At 34.6% G+C, this 24,896-nt stretch overlaps 2 protein-coding genes across 9 annotated transcripts in view; one reads left to right on the top strand and one right to left on the bottom strand.

Annotated features, from left to right (window-relative positions):
- Positions 1-399: 399 nt before the first annotated feature.
- LOC106065219 (uncharacterized) lies at positions 400-19,548 on the top strand. Of its 4 annotated transcripts, none has more exons than XM_056018664.1 (12): positions 400-497; positions 3,802-5,072; positions 5,630-5,765; positions 5,948-6,114; positions 6,283-6,348; positions 8,953-9,100; positions 10,233-10,381; positions 10,630-10,846; positions 12,070-12,190; positions 14,420-14,535; positions 15,188-15,471; positions 16,567-19,548. In XM_056018664.1, the coding sequence occupies exons 2-12, from the start codon at positions 3,866-3,868 to the stop codon at positions 19,230-19,232; spliced, it is 5,277 nt and encodes a 1,758-aa protein (XP_055874639.1). In that variant the 5' UTR covers positions 400-497; positions 3,802-3,865; the 3' UTR covers positions 19,233-19,548. The 4 variants fall into 4 exon arrangements, with proteins under 4 accessions (XP_055874639.1, XP_055874640.1, XP_055874638.1 ...); XM_056018665.1 differs by lacking the exon at positions 400-497 and adding an exon at positions 1,527-1,917; XM_056018663.1 differs by lacking the exon at positions 400-497 and adding an exon at positions 2,113-2,145.
- A 1,462-nt stretch (positions 19,549-21,010) lies between these two features.
- LOC106065218 (integrator complex subunit 1) overlaps positions 21,011-24,896 on the bottom strand; it is a 40,280-nt gene continuing 36,394 nt past the window's right edge. For all 5 annotated transcript variants that reach the window (XM_056018660.1, XM_056018658.1, XM_056018659.1 and 2 more), the window contains 5 exons: positions 24,462-24,649; positions 24,277-24,347; positions 23,961-24,052; positions 23,274-23,383; positions 21,011-21,437 (listed from right to left, as the gene is read on the bottom strand). In XM_056018660.1, coding sequence (XP_055874635.1) covers positions 21,316-21,437; positions 23,274-23,383; positions 23,961-24,052; positions 24,277-24,347; positions 24,462-24,649 — 583 coding nt within the window. In that variant the 3' untranslated portion in view covers positions 21,011-21,315. The remainder of the gene's footprint in view (positions 21,438-23,273; positions 23,384-23,960; positions 24,053-24,276; positions 24,348-24,461; positions 24,650-24,896) is intronic.

The following is a 24,896-nucleotide window of genomic DNA, read 5'->3' as shown; positions in this document are numbered from 1 at the left end:
AATATAGGCTATATTCGATCGACTGAAATTTCACTTTTATATTTCAACTCTATTATTTTATGTTAGCAAGTTTTCATTCTGATTTATATTTTGAATAGCTTATTTTGTTGAACGGAGTTTAAACGCGTTAACTCAATAAAATTTCAGCACTGCGTTATTTCATCGTATCCTCGTAGTGTGTTGTAGGCCTATATATTAATAGGCAACAGGCATATCCGCGTATAGAGAAAAAGAAAAAAATGCTTTAAAAATACGGAATTATTCCTTTGCTTTTCTACCTCCCATGGGGCTACCAGTTCGTCTATTTCTGTTGCACCGGGGAAACTGACTACCCTGATCAATACATATGATGATATTCTAAATATGCTGATTGGATCTATATAGATATATATATAGATCTGGATGTCCTAGATCTAGATCTATATAATTTTAAAATCTTGGGATTTTTAAAAAAACGTTCTTGGGATTTCGAAATCTCAATGGCTGCTCTGATGCAGGTAGCTAATAAACGCCATAGTCATCATAGTGCCCATAGTCATAAGATAAATAATAGTCTAATAGATAGATCTATATCCACAAATGTCTAGATTTAGATCATGATGAGATCTAGATCTATCTAGAATCTAGTGACCAACTAGAATATGAATTTACTAATTTCTATGTATCTAGAATAATCTAAATTTCTAGATCTAGTATAGACAAGACACTTTCTTTATAATTATTAGACTTTAAATAATTAATACTTTAATCACTTTAGTCTTAGACTTAGAAGACTTACACACTTTTTAGACTTTACTATTAGTTAGTATTACTAGTATTACTATTACTAATAGATTAGACAATTAGTTTAGAATCTAGTATACTGTATAGTGTATACACTATACAGTATAGAGTATACTTGAGTATACACTACAGACTACAGATACTACAGTATTGAGTATACTCATACTGTATAGACTATAGTTACATACATAGTCTGAGTATAGTATCGTATGTTACTATCACTAATCACTAAGTATCACTATGTATAGTATTGTATAGTCAAGATTCGACTCAAGATCTAACTATTACTATTACTAATGTCTAAGTATTACTATTACTAGTGACTAGATCTAGTATTTAGTAGTAATACTATAACTATTACTACCACTACTGTCCTGACTGGCATTACTACCAGGCAGTAGTAGTACTATAATCTAGATATGTAGTCTAGTAGTAGTTACAGTGACAAGTAACACTAGTCCTGCCTAGTCTTAGTGTAGTAGTACTTGACCTACTCACCTAGTAGTACTACTACTACTTGTAAAGTACTAGTAGTACTACTACTGAACTACTCGTACTTGTAAGCTTAGTAACTACTAGTGACTAGTGTACTACTGTCTACTTAGTAGAAGCATGACACAAATGATGTAACCATCTTTTTTGAAGTAACAAAACTGTATTTTATAAGATAAGATTATAATATGATAGTATGTAGTAACTAGATCTAGATCTAGAATATCTATCATCTGACATCTAATGAGATATCTAGTCTATTAGCCTTAGATCTAGATCTAGTCTCTTAGCCTGTCTTCTTCGTTACAGTGCATCTGTTTCCTGTAGGAAGGTCTTTGTAAGTCCTGAGGATCTTGTGATATGGCCATACAGTTTTAGTTTGCATTTTGTTGACAGTTGTTGTCAGGTTATCGTGAGGCGCTTATATAAATCAGTCTGACTTCAGTGCCAAAGGCATAATTATGTTATAAAAAAACCTGTAATAGTCTTTTGTTTCTTTCTACACCAACAATCTGTTTTTTAACTGACTTTTTCTTAATGTCTTTGAAGATTAAAATATGCCTAAGCAGCTGGTGTATACATACATCAGTGCAACTCAGTGTGTCAGATTAAATGGTGTTGGGTTATGAATAAATTGAAGAGGTATAAAAGCGTCTGTGAACTGTTGTATTGCGAGATAATAATAATTTACAAAAAAATAAAAGAAAAATTAATTAAAATTCATTTATCATCAAATATGCTTATTCATCGTTGCTGTCCATCAGTGTTGTCCAGTGCTAAATTTATTGTTCAGTGGCTGAAGAATATATAGTTTCCTTCTTTTTCTATAAATTATAGGATTACTAAGTTTTGGACACTGCAGCAAATGAGGTAAATTTAGATTTATCTATAAAGAGTTTCTCATAAATTTTTTTTTGATACTCCCATCCTTTCACTCCATTCCCCCACCCATAGTGTTTTCCTCTATTCTGAGTTGTGATTGGTTCAGCATTTAGTGATCATGATTTTTGTGAAATCAAAGAGAGCAGACACCAGTAAAACTTTGTGAACAAAGCATCTAATAGAGAATAGATCCTTGAATTTGTTGAAGTTTTTCTTTTTCTTTACAAGCTTAAGACATTCAATTTGTTAGATCCTATTATTCCTGTCTCCCTTGTTTGCTGACATTGGTCAGATACCCTGTCCTAATACAAGTTTTACCTGTCTGGTTGACAAATATAAGTAGTCTCTTCCCTTTCTTTCTTCCCCTTCTTTTCTTAGAAATTATTTTGGATGTCATTATTATGTCAGTAATTTTTTTGTACCAGGTCTCCATGCTTTTGGTGGGCTCAGTTCACATTGCAGTCTCCATCACAGCTTGAGCATCCTCAGGAATCGCCCATCAGTTAGGTGGCCAAGCCTTTTATACCACTCAGCCACACATCCCTAATCTGACTTGAAGGGTTAGAGCTTGTATACCTTACTCAACAAACATATCCATATCTGCATTTTTTTTTTCAGTTTTTTTAGTACCTTCATAGATTAGTATACAATAAGTAGGTTGTTTTGAAAACCTAAATAATTCGACAAAAAAAAAATATCTTTTAATTTTCTATTTGGGAATTTAAACTCGTTCAACTGGTGCTAGCTCTTTTTTATTCTTGCAATAGGTAATACTGAGAAATCACACCCCATTCATTTCATTGTAGTTGAATGGATAGCATAGGCTATTAAAAAACATGTGATTTTCCCATTTTTAAAAAATAACCTATATATACAAACCTTTAACCTATGTGAGTTTTGTCTCAAAAGGTAAAAAGATGAAAATTTCCATGCACTTGTCACTTTTGATATTAAACTGATCTCTGTTGGATAGAGAACTAATCTGTAAGAAATGTATACAAAATGGAGCTTCCTTAATATCAATTAGTCATAGCCATCAAAATAAGTAGTAGGATATAATATAACAGTGAGGAGATCAGTCTCTCTAGTTTCTCTGAATTTAAATATATGTAGGCTAATTTATATGTCTGGCATTCTCAGCCTTCTATCCATGTGTCAATCTAGTCATGTCTGTTAATTAGAGACTTAAACACTTCTAAGTCATTGGTTTTCCTGGCTGATTCAGGCAACCCATTCCATGCTCTAATAGTATTTGGGAAGAAGTAGCACTTGTAGAAATTATTTGTAGCATAGGGTATAAATTATAAGGAATGTGCCTTTAACTTTGTGTCTTTCTGATCATTTTATAAGATTGTGAGTTAGCTAAGTTGGTTTAGCACTTGTCAAATTATGATGATCAATGGTAATTTATGTTTACAAGCACTGTGGACAATGGTGGCAAGAGTTAGAGTCCTGTCTCATCTAGGGGAGGCTCTTAACTAGCTTTTATAAGTTTGTCAGCTTTTTCCACATTTATTTATAATATTGCTAATTGTTGAGCCAATCTATTTGAAAGCACTTTATTCTGATTGGGTAATAGAGAATTTATGTTCTAATACATATTAGTTGGTTACAAAAATATATTTTTTTTTTTCTTTGTTTTAGATAAAATGTTTTAACTACACTAGCACTTCAAGATTACTTTCACTTTAACTACACTTTTTAAAAAATGGAAGGTCATTCCGACAATCAGGATCCGACTAATTTGAAACATTGTAAGATGAACTTACCAAGTTGGAAAGATGGAGCATTTCATATTGGTGTGGACACATTACCCACAGCATTCAATCCAGTTGTTGTTTTGAAAAAGCTGAGTTTGACCACAGTTAAACAGTGTGAAGGTTTTAATCAGCCATTACTGAACAAGGCCAAAATCATCTTGCCAGTGGAAGCAGCAACAGATTGTCAACCAAATACATGGTACGATGAGAACCAATCATTATCTGATATTTCTGTTTCTGATATAGAGCTCTCTGACGGTGATGAACTCATCAATACTCTAACTAACAAAGAGTCTATTAAGTCAGCTGAGAGAAAAAAACACTCAGACCAAACAAAAGATAGTAACAATACAGATGTGAAACTGACTTGTCATTCACGGCCTGTAGATGCTATCAGGACCAGAGAAAAGAAAGAGAGTCAAAAAATAGTGCAAGCAGTAGTTCAAATTGAAAATAAAAAGACTGAGGTGGAAAAAGAAGTTAAAGTCAGCCTTAGTAGACTGGACACTGAAGTAATGAGTAGTAGTGAAGAAGAGAGTGTTAAAAATTCTAGCAATGCAAAGCAGGATCTATCCAAAAATGTTCCAGATAATACTAAACTTCATTTGGAAGCTAAAGATAAGGATTATCTGAAAGATACAGCTAAACCTGACTTAAAAGATAAGAATACATTTGATTGTAAAGATGGAGGTAAAGTTGAATCAAAAGTTGGAGGTAAAGTTGAGTTAAAAGATGGAGCTAAAGTTGAGTTAAAAGATGGAGCTAAAGTTGAGTTAAAAGATGGAGCTAAAGTTGAGTTAAAAGATGGAGCTAAAGTGGAGTTAAAAGATGGAGCTAAAGTTGAGTTAAAAGATGGAGCCAAAGTTGAGTTAAAAGATGGAGTCAAAGTTGAGTTAAAAGATGGAGCTAAAGTTGAGTTAAAAGATGGTACTAAACTTGAACTGACTAAATTAGGAAAGAAGGACAGTCACAATGTTACACGTGAAAAAGACAGTGAACGGGTTAAGTCAACATTTGAAACTCCAAGAAAGACAAAACGTCAGCACTCTGCAGACACTGATACGAGCAGAATAAAGCAATCCAAAGTTGAAGTTCCGGGACTATTTCTTCCTTCAGTCAAAGAGGCACAGAAAATAAACAAAAACTTCAGCCCTAGTAAGTGATACATTTTTGTTTGAGTTTTAGTCTTGTAATCCAGTTATTAGATAAATGTTTTTTTGTTGTTTTAAAATTAGCTGAGTAATAAAATTATTTAGTTTTTCTGTGCTTATCAACAACAACCAAAAAAAAAACATTAAAAGGATGAGATATTAGTGGTTTAATAGTAGCTCTGAATGTCATTTCCAGTAGAGCAAGAATTCATTGTCTCTCTGATGTACAGTAAGTGTCTCGCACACAGCACAGCTGTAAGAAGTCTTTGTTCTTTACACTCATTGATTAGTCTTTTTCTACAAATCTATTTCAAAATTTAGTACATAGCATAAAGTTGATGGTATAATAAATAAATATATAGGTAACTAATTATTTGACAATTCGTAGACAGTAGAAAAAGTTCGCATTTCTTAAGTGTGGTTGACAAATTGTAAAGAACCCAGCATATTTTTGTCATGAAATATTTCAAACTAATTATCCTGGTTGTTGCTTTTGTAAAAAGTATATAGAAGTCTTAAGCATCTCTTTATTTTATTTAACAGAACATTATTTTGTTTCAGATACACGCTACAAGCTAGATTTAAACATGATTACAATATCTGACCTTGGTAATGAAGCATTTAGAAAGTTTTTGAACTTAGCTTCAGATTGTGCTTTACAGTTTACCAAAAAAAAGAATCCAAACTCTTTACATGGGTAAAATTTTTGCCATTTTCTCTATGTGCATATCAAGATCTCTCATCATACTAGTTTACTTAGATACATTTGTTTGGACTTTGTTTTCTACCTTTTTGGTCCTTAGTTGTGTACCTGTATGTTATTACTTTTATGTAGAGATTATGATGTGTTAAAATTATTGTAAATCTCATTTTTCCCAGTTCTGTTTCACTTTATTTTGGAGATGCATCTAGTCTTCAAATGTCCCTCCAGAAATTGAGTCTGTTGCCAACATTGGCAGGCAATGCTTGTATACGATGCATTATAAAATGTATGGAAATTAAAACAGAAGAACAGCGCACTGACCAACCGAAATATTCTTTATTAGGTTAGTTGTATGTGGCAGGACATCACTGTCTTAATAATTAAATATCAGTTTCTCAAACTAGGTCAATCGTTGTCATAATAGCTCGTCACATTCTCGCATGAAAATTGTTTTATTATAAATATACAGGAAGACCATTTCATTAAATTTTATTGTGTATATTGTGTATAGGTAGAATGACATTTCAATTCAATGCTGAGAAAGCAGACAGATTGAGACAGCTACATATAAATAAAGGTGAGAAAGGGTTAATAAAAGTTGGTGGTGCAAAAAAAGTTAGTGAACCATGTATTGTGTGTTCAAGAAAGGTGTTTTGTCCTTCTTACAAACGTTATAGCCAGAATGAATTTTTGAATCTAGAAATGTTCAGACCACTGTATGATTCCATCATAAGACTATGGATGGTTTTAATCTATGACTAATTAATAATATGAACATTTTCAGTCATCAAGTCAGTGGTAGTATTCTATCATTGACTGTAGTCTTTACTATACAATAATAATACTAGTAATCTTTATTGTCTGTAAGGAAGTCTTACAATTTGTGCATTACACAAAACATTGTAACTATAAAAAACCAAAATGTACATTCACACCTGACTCATTCATATGCACCCAAATAAAAAAAAGTAAAAAAAAAACTACAAGAACTAAATATTATCATGCTTTATAGGGCAATACAATTGGAGTAACTGTTTTTTTCATAATGATCAAACTTGATTTTCATACACTCCAATAAACTAGCATCATTTCTGTGGGAAATGTGTGAAGGTATTAAAGACATAAAATAAGCAATTTATTGCAACTAATGTCATCAAGTCCTGAAAACTTTCTGTTTCATTTTAAACACATTCCTTCTTATTTTGTTCTCTATGTGCTCCTCCTAAAACTGTGTTTTTTTTTTCACCATAATATTGGATTGTTTTTTAAAATCACTTTTATATAGCGCATTCTTTCATGCTATCGCATGCTAAGCGTGCTATTATTCAATCTCTTGCGGACATGTGGGGGAGGGGTGTCTTTGTGGTTTTCCTACTGTCTTTGCCTTCAGCTACCACATCTCAGCTTGATTCAGGATTTTTTTTTTTTTTTTAACTCAAGCTTCCTTTATACGGAGCCAAACAGTTTATGCTCCTCAACCACACATCCCACTTCAATCTAACATTAATCTTATTGAAATGTTTAAACTGGCTGCCTCTTGGTGTTATAACTGTGTTTAGAAAAGTCAAGCACATGCAGGAACTCTGTTTGCAAAATGGTACCAGTTTATTAATAATAATAATCTTTATTATCCATATTTCGAGGATCTTGTTAGCTTTTTTATAGATGTTTGTCTCAAACAACTGCCTTTGTTTAGGTGTCAGAGATGACTTATCTTCTGTTATATAATCACAGATGTTACTTAAAAAAAGACGATGATTACATCCTATGTCCATTTAGTCATGCATATTAACCAATGACTGAAATTCTGCAAAGTCACCGGTTTTCCTGGCTAGCTCAGTAGGAGGCTAATGTTATAAATCCAGGAATGATTTCGTAAACTTGTAGATGAAGAACAACACCCTGGAGAAACAAAAAAATTCTCTTGCAATGGAGTATAGCAAAACAAATCAACATTCATCCTTTTCTCTTGTTTGCTGGCCTGATCTTAAATTGTTCCCTCTCCTAAACTAAACTTCTAAACCCTCTGATTGACTTGACAAGTTGTTCTTAGATTGTCTGATGTGATACACACAGGCAAGTTTTCAATCGGTCTGCACATCTTTGAGATTCCTTCTAGTAATGTAGACTGGGCAACTTAACGAAGAAGCCATTTGAACCATTATGATATATATTGATGATCCTCACTTTGGTGTTGTCCAAAAATAGTTCTTGCAAATTATTTGAACACATTGTGTGTTTGGATTCTTCTTGTGCACTACTCTTCCTCCCTGTTCTTAATTCAAAGAAAGGGATAGTGAAGTTTTCTTATTAAACTTTGTGGACTTAATTCTCATAGCTTGACTTTCTTTTGAAAGCTAATATGCCTTTATTCTCTTCTGTAATCCGCTCAAATATTTGCATGCCATAATTTTCTTATCAAAGACAATATGCATTTTCTTTTCCATTAAATTGTTGTTTTTTTTTTTACTTTTCTATTCACTTCACATTTTTTTTCTGTCAAGAAAATTTATTTCTAATAAAGTATCTTTTCTATTCAAAGCAAATATTTCTTCTTTGTAGAAGCACATTTGTTAATTTTTTTTTATTTCTGTTTTTAGACTCGTATTTCATTTTTTTTTTTTCAATGGAAATATTTCATTAATTGTCCGTTCCTGGCAAATATTTCTTGACGTGTCTAGTTCAGGCAAATATTTCTTTCCTTGTCTGTTCCTGGCAAATATTTCTTTATAAAATTTCCTATTCCAGGCCAATATATCTTTCCTTGTCTGTTCCTAGCAAATATTTCCTTACTAACCCATAAAAATAATAATAATTATAGCTTTTATATAGCTCTACTTTCATGCTTATATCATGCTCCGAGCGCTATGGTCCAAGAAAAGGTTTTCTGTGCTCAGTTAACACAACTCTGTTCGAGTCGGGTGTCAAACCTCGAGCCCCCTTCATAGGTAGAAAGGCAAGACAAGTTCAAGCGTACTATGCCTCTCGAGCATGCTTCCCATTCCAGGCAAATATTTCTATTTCTTTCCTTGTCTCTTCTAGGCGCAAATATTTCTTTCCTTGTCCATTCCTGGCAAATATCTTTTCCTTTGTCTGTTCCTGGCAAATTTTCTTTAGTTTGGGACTTGGGGACATACTTACACATTGTGTATGGGCTATTAGATAAAGTTTTTATTTCCAGATAGGAAAAACGAGGGCACAAAGAAGAAAAGTGCCCAGGTTCGCAGAATACATTCAGCAATGAATCAAGAGATGCTGATTCTGCTCTTTCCATTTTCTCTCAATGTCCACATTTCTGAAGTAGATCATCCGATGAAAGGAGTCAAAGGGTAAGTGACTCATAGCTTTTTGTAAACAAGCTTTGCACAGGACTCAAGGAAACAATTGTGTATTTTTAAACTCATTCCATTCTATTTCTTCAGTCTCCATTAATGCTGATTGCAAACTGATCTTTATGACCAAATACAACCAAGTTCAGAAAGTAAATCAGAAACATTTCAAAGAATAAATTTGCGTGACGGCCAAGACCATTATAAATAAGACTCCTTGTCTCAGTTTTGTTAGTCTGGTGGTGGATTTAGGGTTGCAATTTTTGTTTTACCAGACATGCGCAAATATTGCTTTACTTTAGACCCACCTACTGCTTGATTTTGCTGTCATATAACTGTGTGAAGAATCTAGCACGGCAGCATTCTATTTGTTGTCACCAATGGCTAGCAATATAACTGTGAAAGATGTGCACTTTTTCATTAATGGTGTCTCCATAGCAAATCCCATACAGTGCCTCCTTGATTGAGTTCTCTGTATATATATACTTCTACTACTGATTTCTACTGTTGAATGATTATACAGTACACAGTGTAAATTTTTAACTTTCCTTTCTACCTTAACTCAAAATTCACACATTCATGTAATGTTTGATTATCTGATCTTTTGTTATCTGACTGATTGTCCTGATATGAACACATTACATTTTCTTTCCTAACTTGCTTACTGACATTGAACTGATTGAACTGCCGAAATCTTCTTAGTGCCATTGCTGTTGACGTTTTGATTGACTTGCTATGGTTTATTTAGCGCCATTGCACCACAACAAATCAAATCATTGGTCCATATGCATAGAATTTCTTTGAACATATTCTGCCCTACCGTTTCACTATATTTCTGTGTTTGATGACAGAACTTCTAACAATATTTGTTGGATAGGGAGGAACATGCATTAGAGCGATGGAGCTTAAAGTTTTGGCATCATTGTCTACAGTTCTGCATGTTGTATGAAATTCTTTCTAGAAGAATGCCAGCATTTTCTGACGTGTTGGTTAGCTTTCCACAATTGAGATGCTTTCCTGCAAGTGTATATATTTCCAGTTACATCCAATTTTAACTTATCAAGACCTATGGCATCACTTTTAAGCTGATTAAAATATGGCACTATTCTGATATTTCTTTCTGTCCTTTCAGACCTGTTGATGTGGAGTTTGAGAACCAAGACTGGATGGAGGCTGTGCTAACATGTTTTCAAGATTTTGTTTTCATTCCTTCTGGTCAACATGCTAAACCATTTTTTTTAAAAATTGACAACTTCACACCACCAACCAATAAGTCTTTTAGTAAGTACTCGTATATTTAGGAAATAGTTGTGTAGATGTAAACCAGATTAGTTGGATGAAAGGACTATTGTATAGTTTGAATCTGTGATTTATGAGCATGGCTATAACATTCATTGCTGTTTTTATTTGACCTGAATGGAAACTTAAGTATTAGGATTCATTTCATCTCTCCATCATACCAAAAGTCTTTTTGTCTCGTTCATACAACATTCTCATTATTTACTTGCATAATTAATTCTTATATTTAGACAAGCCATCTCAGCAACAAGAATTACAACAGAAAAAAAGACAAGAATCTTCTGGTAATACTCCTAATGATAGCGCTAAAGGAAATAAGATAGGTCAAGACAAAAGAAGTAACAATAGTCATGATTCCATGCCAAGGAAAAGGCCTGAAAGGAGACATGAAACTACTGACCAGAAAAAAGGAATTCATGAAATGGGAGGAAATAAAAGCAAACAAAGGTAGGTCTATTAATTGAATCCAAAGCGAAGGTCATTTATTGGCCTAGTAAAATAAATGAGATACTTTTAAAAAACACTTTTAATTTACATACAATTTGAAAATGATATTTTTAGTCTAATAAATACATTGCACAATTTAAAAAACCCACCAATACCAAGAGGATGCACAGGATCTACTAAATTGATCATATCTTTCCATTTGTATTTTAGTTCAGTAAATATTGAATATTGATCAAATATAAGTATTAAAAAAATAATTCAATCAGGATGGCAGATAAAGATAAATATTTGTAGATCTCTTCCATCTTATTTTGAATCGATGCTTTTGTAATGTAAATCTAATTACACAAAAGTCCATTTAAAGGTCAATAATTATAATACATTGCATTAACAAAGCTTTTATATTGCGCAACTTTCATGCTTACAGCATACTTAGTGCACTATGGTCCAATCTCTTTTGTTGTAAAGTGTATCTTGAAGTGTTTTTAGGCATGCAGCAAACACAACTCTGCTCGAGCCAGGTTTTGAACTCTAGCCCCCCCCCCCCCCCCCCCCCCCCCCCATGATAGGTAGCCTAGCCCTGTATGATAGGTAGCCGAGCAGCTTAAGCCCTTGGGCAACACATCCCACTGTGAGTATATTTCAATGGCTCATTTACTGTCCATCATACAATCTCATATTATAAAATCAACCTTCATTTAATTCTCTATAAATGTTTTTAAGCATCTGCTTACAAATAGACAAAATATATTCTGTGTTTTTTTTTCTTTTTTTTTCTAAAATAAATTATTTTTCATAACCTTTTTTTATGTTGATCTTTCTCTGGGTTTTTGTGTTTAATAGCAAACGTCCTATTTAGTAAGTTTAGTTCTGTGTTAGCTTTTTGAAATACAATAGTCGTACTATTTAGTTAGTTTAGTGCTGTGTTAGCTTTTTGAAATACAATAGTCGTACTATTTAGTTAGTTTAGTGCTGTGTTAGCTTTTGAAATACAATAGTTCTAGTTAACTAACAAGAAGGTTTTGTTTTGGCAGTCAACAAGATAAAGTCTGGCTTGTCCCAACTAGTTCAGATCCATCCAAAGTGGATTTATATCAACTCACAGATGTTCTGTGTTAGCTTTTTGAAATACAATAGTCATACTATTTAGTTAGTTTAGTGCTGTGTTAGCTTTTGAAATACAATAGTACTAGTTAACTAACAAGAAGGTTTTGTTTTGGCAGTCAACAAGATAAAGTCTGGCTTGCCCCAACTAGTTCAGATCCATCCAAAGTAGATTTATATCAACTGGCTGTGTCACGTGGGCTGGATCCAAGCAACAGAGATGTGATCAAAATACTGGAGGTAGGAAGTCCTATTTGACCAGCTCATTTTTCTCACCATACAGTCATCTCTTTGATTAATTTAGGCTTACTTATTTCATTACTCAACTGTATGGTTGATGTGGCCTTGATATCTGAACATAACCAGCTTTCAAGGTTAGGAAAACAAAATTTTGAGCTTGAGGCAAGACAGAATCATTCTCAGTGGAGTAAATTGAATAACATGAGAATTTTTTTGATCTTCAATGAGATTATAACTAGCTACTAAATAAGTATGAGACTCCATCTTGGGATTTCTTTTTTTTTTTTTTTGTTATAAAGTATTTATATAGCTAGCTACTTAATAAATATGAGAGTCCATCTTGGGATTTCTTTTTTTTTTGTTACAAAGTATCTATATCTATATAACTAGCTACTAAATAAGTATTAGACTCCATCTTGGGATTTCTTTTTTTTTTCTCTTTTGTTACAAAAGTATCTACACTGCTTGCCTGTATTTAGATATCAGTTCTTCTGCCTCCACCTACAACACACAACTTGCCTGTATTTAGATATCAGCTCTTCTGCTTCCACCTACATCACACTGCTTGCCTGTATTTAGATATCACTTCTTCTGCTTCCACCTACAACACACTGCTTGCCTGTATTTAGATATCAGTTCTTCTGCCTCCACCTACAACACGCTGCTTGCCTGTATTTAGATATCAGTTCTTCTGCTTCCACCTACAACACACTGCTTGCCTGTATTTAGATATCAGTTCTTCTGCCTCCACCTACAACACGCTGCTTGCCTGTATTTAGATATCAGTTCTTCTGCTTCCACCTACATCACACTGCTTGCCTGTATTTAGATATCAGTTCTTCTGCTTCCACCTACAACACACTGCTTGCCTGTATTTAGATATCAGTTCTTCTGCCTCCACCTACAACACACAGCTTGCCTGTATTTAGATATCAGTTCTTCTGCTTCCACCTACATCACACTGCTTGCCTGTATTTAGATATCAGTTCTTCTGCCTCCACCTACAACACACAGCTTGCCTGTATTTAGATATCAGTTCTTCTGCTTCCACCTACAACACACTGCTTGCCTGTATTTAGATATCAGTTCTTCTGCTTCCACCTACAACACACAACTTGCCTGTATTTAGATATCACTTCTTCTGCCTCCACCTACAACACACTGCTTGCCTGTATTTAGATATCAGTTCTTCTGCTTCCACCTACAACACACTGCTTGCCTGTATTTAGATATCAGTTCTTCTTCCTCCACCTACAACACACAGCTTGCCTGTATTTAGATATCAGTTCTTCTGCTTCCACCTACAACACACTGCTTGCCTGTATTTAGATATCACTTCTTCTGCCTCCACCTACAACACACAGCTTGCCTGTATTTAGATATCAGTTCTTCTGCTTCCACCTACAACACACTGCTTGCCTGTATTTAGATATCACTTCTTCTGCCTCCACCTACAACACACAGCTTGCCTGTATTTAGATATCAGCTCTTCTGCTTCCACCTACATCACACTGCTTGCCTGTATTTAGATATCAGTTCTTCTGCCTCCACCTACAACACACAGCTTGCCTGTATTTAGATATCAGTTCTTCTGCTTCCACCTACAACACACTGCTTGCCTGTATTTAGATATCACTTCTTCTGCCTCCACCTACAACACACAGCTTGCCTGTATTTAGATATCAGTTCTTCTGCCTCCACCTACAACACACAGCTTGCCTGTATTTAGATATCAGTTCTTCTGCTTCCACCTACATCACACTGCTTGCCTGTATTTAGATATCAGTTCTTCTGCTTCCACCTACATCACACTGCTTGCCTGTATTTAGATATCAGTTCTTCTGCCTCCACCTACAACACACAGCTTGCCTGTATTTAGATATCAGTTCTTCTGCTTCCACCTACATCACACTGCTTGCCTGTATTTAGATATCAGTTCTTCTGTCTCCACCTACAACACACTGCTTGCCTGTATTTAGATATCAGTTCTTCTGCTTCCACCTACAACACACTGCTTGCCTGTATTTAGATATCAGTTCTTCTGTCTCCACCTACATCACATTGCTTGCCTGTATTTAGATATCAGTTCTTCTGCCTCCACCTACAACACACTGCTTGCCTGTATTTAGATATCAGTTCTTCTGCCTCCAACTACATCACATTGCTTGCCTGTATTTAGATATCAGTTCTTATGCTTCTGCCTCATACACTGTACTTGTTTGCCTTTAGATGTCTGTTCAGTTGGAAGCTCTTCAAGCAGCTCAACTGGGAGTTGAAAGTGTACTCAGACTACGCAATGATGAAGTTAAGTCTCACCAAGAAGTCATATCTCAAACAGGATTCAGGTATTGCGATAGTTTTGTTATAGATTTACCACATCCTACATTGTTTTACTTGGTTCCACACAAACTGGTTCACAGACAATTGTTCAATAACAGCTCATTCGTAACAAATGGTTGACCTTACATATCAATCATCAAACAATTTGGTCACTCTGAAATTGTTTACAGACAAGTGGTTCAGAAAATTAAATGAATCATCAACAATTAGTTCACACACAAAAAATTATTTCATGACTGGGTTTTTGAACTGATCTCTTATAGTGTCCATAGTGAAAGTAACAATGTTCATCTCTGGATATCTTTTAAAATTTGTTTGAATTAATCTAGATAGCATTGGAGCTTAGCTCTGGTTCCTGCTAAATATCTGGCCACTTTTCACCATCAGGCCATATTCAGCTCTGGCTGGATATCATTGCAGGATAGTTTGCCCGATAGTAAAATAGGACAACCATTTCTTAGTGAACAAATTAAAGATTGGAATATTTGTTTGGAACAAATTGTCCTTGGACCAGTGACCACACAGTATTTATTTCATAACCAGACATTGATCAGAGTACACATTTTATATAATCTCCTGATTGCTTTTTTTTCAAACCAACATGTTGAAATTTTACATGAATATTTTAAATGTTCACATCTGCTTGTTTGAAATCAGTGATCTGGACTACAGTCAAGCTGAAAAATCTCTCAAAGAAAACATAGCCATCAAAATGAAGTTATTGGAGGAGCTTGAAGAGAAATTTAGAGGAAAGTCTGGCGGGAAACAGAGTACCATTGGCTTAGCCACTAAGGCTGGCTTTGGTGCTGGATCTCGATCACCTAGTCGTCGAAAGCACCCTTCATCGGATCACAGTAGGTCACGGTCAAGCAGTCACAGTCGAGGAAGTGATAGGAAGTACAGAAAGAAGGATGATGGTAGACATGACCTCGACTATACAGGTAAAATTTGTCTGATTTACATTATACAGGCTAGTGGTCATCTAAATTAGTTTGCTTAGAGTTTCACTCCGTTTAAAAACATAAAGGGATTTCCTGAATCAGCCAGGAACACAAATTACTTTAGGAAATTTTAAGTCTCTTGCTTGAATGACTAGATTAACATATGGATAGGTGTCAAGTCCACAAATCAAAGTAACATAAGTCTTCAAAAGTTAAACTGTAATATCTAATTTAAGACTTTAGAAAAAAGACTTTTGATGTAGAAAAATACCAATCTAAAATGGGTTATACCCCTTGGAGTTTTGAACACTTCAGAACATAGAAAAATGGGAAAGGTAAAGTTTTTCAAGAACAAAAAGCTGATAGTGCTTCCACAAAAACATTTAGAACTGGAGCACTTTGGAATGCTGTACTGTCTTGACTTGTAATACCAGTACCACTAGTTTTGTTTCTTGCTATTTTTTATTCTACTTTTGGTGCAATGCTTTAAAATTACCAGCAGAAACTTTTTGGTTGACTTCATCTCTGTTATGTTCCTGTGATATTTTCTAGGCACAAACATTTGCTTTTAATATATATTTATTACAGGAAAGTCAATTTCATAGAAAGACATTTAGATTTCTTTACAGCAGTGTTTCTTCTGGAATAATTAACTAGCAGGCCACCATGTGAATTAATCTCTCTAAAAAAAAACAAAGCTTTGCAGTAAATGCTCAGAATTTACAAAGTGTTCCGTTACGGAAATAGTTTGGTAAACACTTTAGAGAGATTTCTTCTTTGTTCAATATATCATGCTTTCTGTTATTATTCTTACCACATCAAATGTTACAAATGAACAGTTTTGTAATGTGTTTAGAATTTTCATAATTTAGAAATTTCCTTAGGCCAATTTTTTTTGTTCAACAAACCATATTGACATCATTTCAATCTTTAAATCTTGTTGAACTATTGCAGTTTATAATTTTGCAAAAACAGAATATGTTTAGATGTACCAGTATCAAAATTTTTTTCAATGTTGTAGTTGATTTAAAAGGATATATTCATCTTCGAAGCAGTTTAAATGAAATAGTTATGTCATGTTACTTTTTTTTTCAGCTAAGGAGGACACTTTTGATCCTACCAGAAATGATGCACCTTTAGACTTCAGCAAGCCCACTTCATTTGTCTCCACTGAACAAGCAGTAACTCAAGATTACGTCAGAACTCTACAAGTTCTTCAAGAAATGAAGCCAGCTTATATTGTGAAAGAGGACAAATGTCAGTCTGTTGAAGAAATGTGTCTGCCTGTTCAATTTGGAAAGAATGCTCTCAAAAAAACTCCTCAAGAACTTGAGCAAGAGAAAAAACAAGCTGTAAATAAGCACAAGAATTCTGACTTCTATAGGGAGACTAGACCTAGAGCTGCAGTTAGTTTGAATAGAGACAGAGGACTTGATAGTGTCGATACCAACAGGAGGCATTTAAATGAAGGCACAGGCAGAGGACTTGATAGTGTTAATACCAACAGGAGGCACTTAAATGAAAGTACAGGCAGAGGACTTGATAGTGTGGATTCCAACAGGAGGCATTTAAATGAAGGCACAGGCAGAGGATTTGATAGTGTCGATACCAACAGGAGGCATTTAAATGAAGGCACAGGTAGAGGACTTGATAGTGTCGATACCAACAGGAGGCATTTAAATGAAGGCACAGGCAGAGGATTTGATAGTGTCGATACCAACAGGAGGCATTTAAATGAAGGCACAGGTAGAGGACTTGATAGTGTCGATACCAACAGGAGGCATTTAAATGAAGGCACAGGTAGAGGACTTGATAGTGTTGATATGAGCAGGAGACATTTAAATGAAGGTACAGGCAGAGGACTTGATAGTGTTGATATGAGCAGGAGGCATTTAAATGAAGGCACAGGTAGAGGACTTGATAATGTTGATATGAGCATAAGGCATTTAAATGAAGCTACAGGCAGAGGACTTTTGAGATTCAATGAAAGAAGTTCTGAGAAATCAGAATTTAGAGCAACAGACAAAGTCAGTGAAATGACTGCAAGATTAAAAGCCAGGAATTACCAAGAAGATAATTTAAAGGCAGATGACTATTGGAATCTGAAATCTACAGAATCCAACTACCTTACAGCTCCTGATTATGACAAATATGATGAGACAGGGCATGAGAGCTGGGACACAACTTCTGTGCAATCATTTGCGAAGGTCGACAGAAGTCAGTTGGATAGCACTGGACAATCACAGTCAAAAATCAACAGGGGTCCTTCAACTTTCCAACCATTAGATAATCATTGGGAAAAAAGATCAATTCAGTTGCTGGCTAGCAATCAATCAATAGGAACTTATAAACCCAGCCATGATAAAGCTGATGAATTGTTTCAGTTCAGTAATAGACAAAATGAATCATTCAATGCTGTATCAAGAGTTAAACTTAATGACTTTGGTTCTAGACAAAATGAATCACTCAACATGCCAAGAGCCAAATGTTATGAATTTGGTTCTGGACAGAATGAATCACTAAATACTATGTCAAGAGCCAAAGCTAATGAGTTTGGTAGTAAACAGAGTGACTCACTGAACACTGTGCCAATAGCCAAAGCTAGTGAGTTTGGTAACAGACAGAATTTTAACAGGTCTAACAATGGTCTTCTAGGTGAGAGACCTAATGCTTTTATTTCGGGCCTGCCAACTGAGCAAAGTCATCAAGTGAGAACATCAAGCCTTCATGGACTTCAAAATAGAGGAATACAGAACTTTGGACAGCTGAGTGCTCCCACAAACTTTGGACAGCTGAGTGCTCCCACAAACTTTGAAAGCAAAGTCTCTCAAAAACAAAATTATGTCAGATCTAAACAAAACTATGCTACATTGAAGGAAGACATGTTTACACAAGAACAAGACTACACTGCACAACAAGACTACACTGCACAACAAGACTACACTGCCCAAGAGGAACAAGGAAACTTCTTCCAAGAAAGTCAAAGCAATGTACCGCAGCCAAGAGTCAAGAAAACTTTTCATCAACCTAACAGATACAATTCATTCAATGATGCAGCTTTAGGTAGAAACACCCAAGTTCAACCTACTGCCCTAGAGAGAAACAACATTCCAATGGCAGCCCAAGGTAGAAACTTTCTTTCTACATCTGCAGCTCCAGTTAGAAATATCAATGCTCTGTCTGCAGCTACAGTAAATATCCATGCTCCATCTGCAGCTCTGGGTAGAAATACCTATGTTCCATCTCTGGCTCCAGGTAGGAATATCCAAGCTCTGTCTGCAGCTTCAGGTAGGAATATCCAAGCTCTGTCTGCAGCTCCAGAAAGGAATATCTCTGCTCTGTCTGCAGCTCCAGGTAGGAATATCCAAGCTCTGTCTGCAGCTCCAGGTAGGAATATGCCTGCAATGCCAGCAGCTACAGTAAATATCCATGCACTGTCTACAGCTCAACACAGGAATATCCAAGATCTGTCTGTAGCTCAAGGGAGGAATATCCAGTCTCTTCCTGCAGCTCCAAATAGGAATACCCATGCTCTGTCTGCAGCTCCAGGCAGGAATATCCAATCTCTGTCTGTAGCTCAAGGTAGGAACATTAATGCTGGGCAAGCAACTCAAAGAATAAACATTCAGGCACAACAAATGACTACTGCAGGCAGAATCATCAATGGTCCACTCACATCTCAAAGAAACTCTCATATTCCCTCCTTGTTTGAAGTTAATGATTATGTCTCTTCCAACCAACAAGTGAGACATGGCTACTAGAATGATTTCTGAATTATCTTTAAAGAAAAACATTTTCAAGTATTCAATTTGGTGTATTTGTACAACTATTGTATTGTATTCATCATCATGCTTGATTGGTGTCTGTCTTGAATGTGTTTTTCTGTAATAGAGTTAGGCTAATGATCAAAATTAAGCTGCAGAATTTGAGAGGGCTCACAAATCAAGTCACCAAAGCTTGTTAGGCCAGAAGCAAAAGAATTGTGTAGAAGAAATGTTCAAGGCTTGTGAATGATGTATAGTTGTTCATGATATTTTGTATCTATGTTTTCAAATTAAATTGATTTTTAGAAATGAATTCCATAGTTGTTAATTTATCCTGCCATGGAATACAATATTACCGAAGTCCTTCCCAATTTTTAAAAAATAAAATAAACCATATGGAGAAAAAACTTTCAGAAAGTATTTAGAAAAGAAATGAATGTCAAACTTGTTATCAGTGTTTTGTTGTACTGAAAACATTTAATAAACATGAACAATTTAGAGACCATCTGTTGGAGATAACAGAATCATTTTCAGGATAAGTTAAAGTTAGATATACTCATTTATTTAAAAAAGTATTGCTTTTAATAAAAAAAATGAAGAGGGAGGAGGTTCCTTGTGACTTAACATGATCACTCCCGATATACTGGTACTAAACATGAAGAAGAAAATAATTGGCTGCATGGTAAATGTGGTAGCTCTGTGTACCAAGTGAGTTACTACAGGACTGTATATCACCTTTGATGCCAACATTTTTAAATCTACATGTTAAATAATTTTCCAGAAATGACAAGACAACAAAAATATTTGTAAAAGCTACCGCTGTGACAGAACACAACAAAACTTAATCCAGTCAAAGAAACTGGGAAAAAAAATCAAAATTTATCCTAGTCAAATCACTCTTCCATAAAAAAAACATCTCCATCGTCAAAAAAGACCAAAGTAGAAATACCAAAGCATCAGATTAAAAAACAAAAAAAAGCAGTTATAATTAAAAACTGAAAAATCTCAATACACATTTTGAATAGTAATATGAAGAAATGGATGGCTAATTGGTTTGTGGTCTGGACTCCCAGTTCTTACCCTACTCCCTGCCTAGCAGGAGGTTTGGACTAGGATGTAATCTATTTGAAGAAACATTCACAAAATATAAAACATAGTTTTGTTAATGATGAAACACACTGATATTTTTGTGATTCTGTGTATTGGTAAAGGGTGCTTAAAAAACGAATCCTCTAAAGTACATAGAGCTTTGGTAAAAAGACAACCAAAGAAAGTACTGTAAATGTTTTCACATGAAATGTTTCCGGTCTTTTTGTTTTATAAGCCTGAATGGGGTTGGCTCTGTACTGGTACAGAATTTTTTTCTCTAAAATCAGTTACACTTAAGATTTGTATTTAAAATTCAAATAGATATCTGCTAATTAGAAATCACAAATAAGGAAAAACTCAGTTCCTGCCTTGTTATACACATTAATCATTTGAGATTAATTTTTCTTCAGTTACCTAAACCTACATAAAATGTTTTTCTAGCACAAGTTCTACTAATGTCTAAATTATTTGATTGATTCATATTTTGCTACAAACTGTGTAACATTTTAAAAAAAGATATCTGTGAAGCTTGTACTCTTGTTGTTAAAATGTTACTGATGAGTGTCAAACTTTTTTTTAGGTGGATGTGAATGTAGGCTAATGTAAAATCACTGAATGTGAACCAAATCAATAGTTACACTTCACCAAAAAAAACAACACAAATAATAAACCAAGCAAACAAAATGTTAACAAGAGAAATCAATTTAATGAACAAATGAAAACTGTACAACATTAAACAGTTATGAAGTTACATACATTTATTACATGAATAAAATCTTAAAAGGTTAGATATATATGACATCTGTACAGTGCAAATCTTAAGCTGAGTGAATGTCTAATGTCACTAGCTGAGTGTAGGCTGACCCATTCATTACATACAGTCACTGAGTGTATTCTGAAAGGTCAAAATGTTCTTGACAATGACTGAGTGACAAGAATAGATGGATAAGTCTTGATGAGTGTAGCTGGACATACGGACGTCCCCATAATTTTACATAACAGTGGCCGAGTGTAAGTTGATCATCTGTAAAGCTTCACTAATGTAAGAGCTGGAGTCTATTGACTTTTTGATACTGACAGTAAAAGCCTTGTGTAGTAGACTTGGTGCTTCTTCTGAAATAAAAACATGTCAATTTAGAGCTGTACAAAGTGTAGTGCAAGTGATGGACAACTAGGGCCTATGAGCACACTACATCTTAGTGAAAGGTTCAATACAGCCCCTAATATATGTTCAAATATACAGACAATTCTAAAAAGTGAAGTTTTAATATAAGTTGATCTTATGTCACATGAACAAATGAAGTACCGGCACGTTATTAATTAAGATACAGCAGCGGTTCTCAACCTTTTAAGCTCGGCGACCCCTTTTTACAATCTCCCACTCTGCCGCGACCCCCCCCCCCCTTTCCCTAGACACACACAGCAATAGAAGAATAGACAATAACAATCCTTATTTTTGATGGTCTTAGGCGACCCCTGGCAAATCGTCAATCGACCCCTTGCCTGAGATACAGGGAAAACAAAATTATTTTGTAGTAACCAAAAAAGACTGAGATTAGGGTTACTATAGAAATTGGACCCCACAATGACCTGCTAACTACTTAAACTATTGTAAAAAAAAACTTAAACTAAAACTCTTTGGCCATATTATAAGGTCTTCGGAGCTCGCAAAGACCAACCCTTCAGGAAACAGTGACAGGAAAAGGAAGAATAGACAGACAGAGAAAGTACATAAAAGAATAGAAGGGTCTGCCATTGAAAGAGGTTCTATTCAAAGCAAAAGGCAGAGAGAAATGAGAAAGACAATGACAAATCTGTGTGCTGCCCCAACGGTCCAACAGACTAAGGGAAAGGTGTATCACAGGGTTACAGGGGGAAAAATTGAGGAATTATGAAAATAACTTAAAAAGGAAACTTCATGGCAAATTTGAAAAAAAAGATTTAAAGAGTTCAGTGCATTTTTGTAAAAGTTTGAGGTATTTTCAGTTGTCTTTTAATGTGGACTTAGTAGTAACAAAATGAAAGCAGGAGCTTGAATTAAACTTTGTTTTGTTCAAAATTATAGTTCTACAAGGGCTTGTCAGATTTCAGTTTTACAAATTTATTATATCAAAATTAGATATTTCTTCATATACTTGGTAGGTTTTGTCAATAATAAAATAAAAAAAAAAAAGCTGTGCCCAATAGTTCACTCTTAATAATAATTAGGTTCCAATCGAATCCAAATTATGTTGAGCTATTATTATTATTATAGCTTTTATATAGCGCTACTTTCATGCTTATAGCATGCTCAGAGCGCTATGGTCCAATCTCATTTGTGGACCGGTGGGGGGGACGGGGTATCTAGGAGTTGGTTTTCCGTGCTGCCTTTAGGCGCTCAGTAAACACAACTCTGCCCGAGTCGGGTGTCGAACCTCGAGCCCCCTTCTAGGTAGCCAAGACAAACCAAGTTCAAGCGCACTTAGCCTCTCGACCACGCTTCCCACCATCAAAAACAATTGCAGCTTTAGAAATTGCATGAGTTTAAATTTGATATTATGAAACTGTTCAAATTACATGCTGTATTATTTGTTAACTAAAATTGATTATGGCCATTTCTGGCCTGCTCCTAATAACATTTGCCAAATCTGGTGTAGTGCTTCTGCTAACTTAACTAAATACATTATAACTAGATGAAAAAAAAAGCTAATTTAAACATACATATCTGTAGTTCACAAGTTTTATTTTTAAAATAATTTTTTGGAAAAAAAAAATGCTTTTTGGAACATACAGACATAAAAACAAGTTGATTTTATTAGAAACTATTTTAATTTTTTTTTTTTTTCAAAATTAGACCATAGAAACTTGTTTTGCTTGCTCAAAGTTATGTAATTTCTGACAAAATATGTTACGGTAAAATGGAACAAACAAATTTATTACTAGACTTTGTTTTAAAAAAACATTTCTCACCCTGGCAAAGTGCTGCAAATTCTGCCAGGTTCTTTAAGGCAGATGCAACAATATTAGGATTATCAGAGTCCAAGCAGTCCAGAAAAGTGTTGACAAAATGTTCAGCCTTCCTAAAAGTGACAATGTGGATAAAAAAAAAAAAACAAGATTAAAACACAGCTCCCTAAAAAAACAATTAATTCTATGTGGTTCGGCTTAGTGGCATATATAGCTTGGCTGAGTTGTGTTTGCTAAGCACCTTATGGTATCATGGGAACCCTCTCCCAGATATCCCTTCCCCACACAGGTTCACAAAAAAAGATAAGACCATGTTTTAGCGTGAAAGATGCGCTATACAAAAATAATTGTTAAAATTTTTAAAAAATTATCCATTGAGGCGTTCTTAAGCATTGAGAACAAGCAGAACACCTGCTTTTATAATAATAGGTTTGATTTAAGAAATGATGAGGGATGAAGCGCTTCTCTAACGATGAGGGATGAAGCGCTTCTCTCATGCATACAATTAAGCACACTCCATTGTGTCAGCATTAAAGTAATTAAATCTTATAGAAATAAGACAAATAAAATGTAATACAAAAGTTATTTGATACTGGTATCTGAATCAAATTAATCAATTCTTTTTTAGATAAGACCAATATACTATAAACAATATACCAGTATACTAAAGATATAATGTGTTGTACTTACTTAGGATTTTGTCTTAACCTCCTTAGAATCAAGGTGAAGGTCACCTCTCTACACTGATCCCAAGGTGAGTTCATTAAATAACTCAGTTGGCTCTGTAAGGAATAAGTAGATTTTTAATTGCACATGGAGGCAAAGGTTTCAAGTTTACAGTATTTAGCATCAAGTTAATTAATACATTCAGAATTTAGTACCAAGTTATATTTTACATCCAGTATCCAGCACTAAAAAATAAAGTCCTACAATCGGCAACCAAAGCAAAACAGTCCTTATAATGAGATATAAAAGTTTGACATAAACTAAAAACTTTCAACTTTACCTCAAAGTAAGATAAAATTTCAATTTTGCGTTTTGATATTTCATCTAATTCTTGAAGAGCAGACTGCACTTCTGCCAGGAAAGAAAATTAAATGAAATTAGAACATTGAAGTCTTTCTAGGCTAAAGATGTATAAAATGTTATTCTATCATTAAGCCTTCAAGTTCCAAGGTATTCAAGGCTAACCTTCTAATGAGTTTGTCCTCAGTTGTGCATAAAGTGGCATGAGTTGAGCTGAAGTATAGCCAGGGTTCATACACACAGACTGAACACTAGGTGGAGTTATCTGAGATGATTCGCTTTGTCTGGGCAAGGTTAAGTTGGTCAGTAGAGCTTTCAGTTCAATCATGTCAGGATACACTAATGAAAGGTTACTGTAGAGAAAGAAACATATGTGGTATTAAACTGAAATAAATCACTTCAACAAAAGCTTTTAAATAACTTTAAGTATCTTTAAACAAAATTTCTAATACTGTAACATAAATAGAATTAACTGCTGAAGCTATTCCCATGTTTGGGTAAAGCTGCAAGCTGCAGAGATTGGTTCAGATATTCAGTTTGATGGAGCTATTAATGCTGAGAGGAGAAGTGTGTAACTGGCACCTAAGCCATTAAACTTTG

Source organism: Biomphalaria glabrata, chromosome 2 (assembly GCF_947242115.1).
Source record: "Biomphalaria glabrata chromosome 2, xgBioGlab47.1, whole genome shotgun sequence".
NCBI lineage: Eukaryota > Metazoa > Mollusca > Gastropoda > Planorbidae > Biomphalaria > Biomphalaria glabrata.
This window is presented reverse-complemented; position numbering and strand designations above follow the sequence as displayed.

Coding starts and splice junctions, on each gene's coding strand:
- LOC106065219 (XM_056018664.1), top strand. CDS start 3,866: ATGGAAGGTCATTCCGACAATCAGGATCCGACTAATTTGAAACATTGT. Junction 10,847..12,069: donor GGAAATAAAAGCAAACAAAG/GTAGGTCTATTA, acceptor TTGTTTTGGCAG/TCAACAAGATAAAGTCTGGC. Junction 12,191..14,419: donor ATGTGATCAAAATACTGGAG/GTAGGAAGTCCT, acceptor GTTTGCCTTTAG/ATGTCTGTTCAGTTGGAAGC.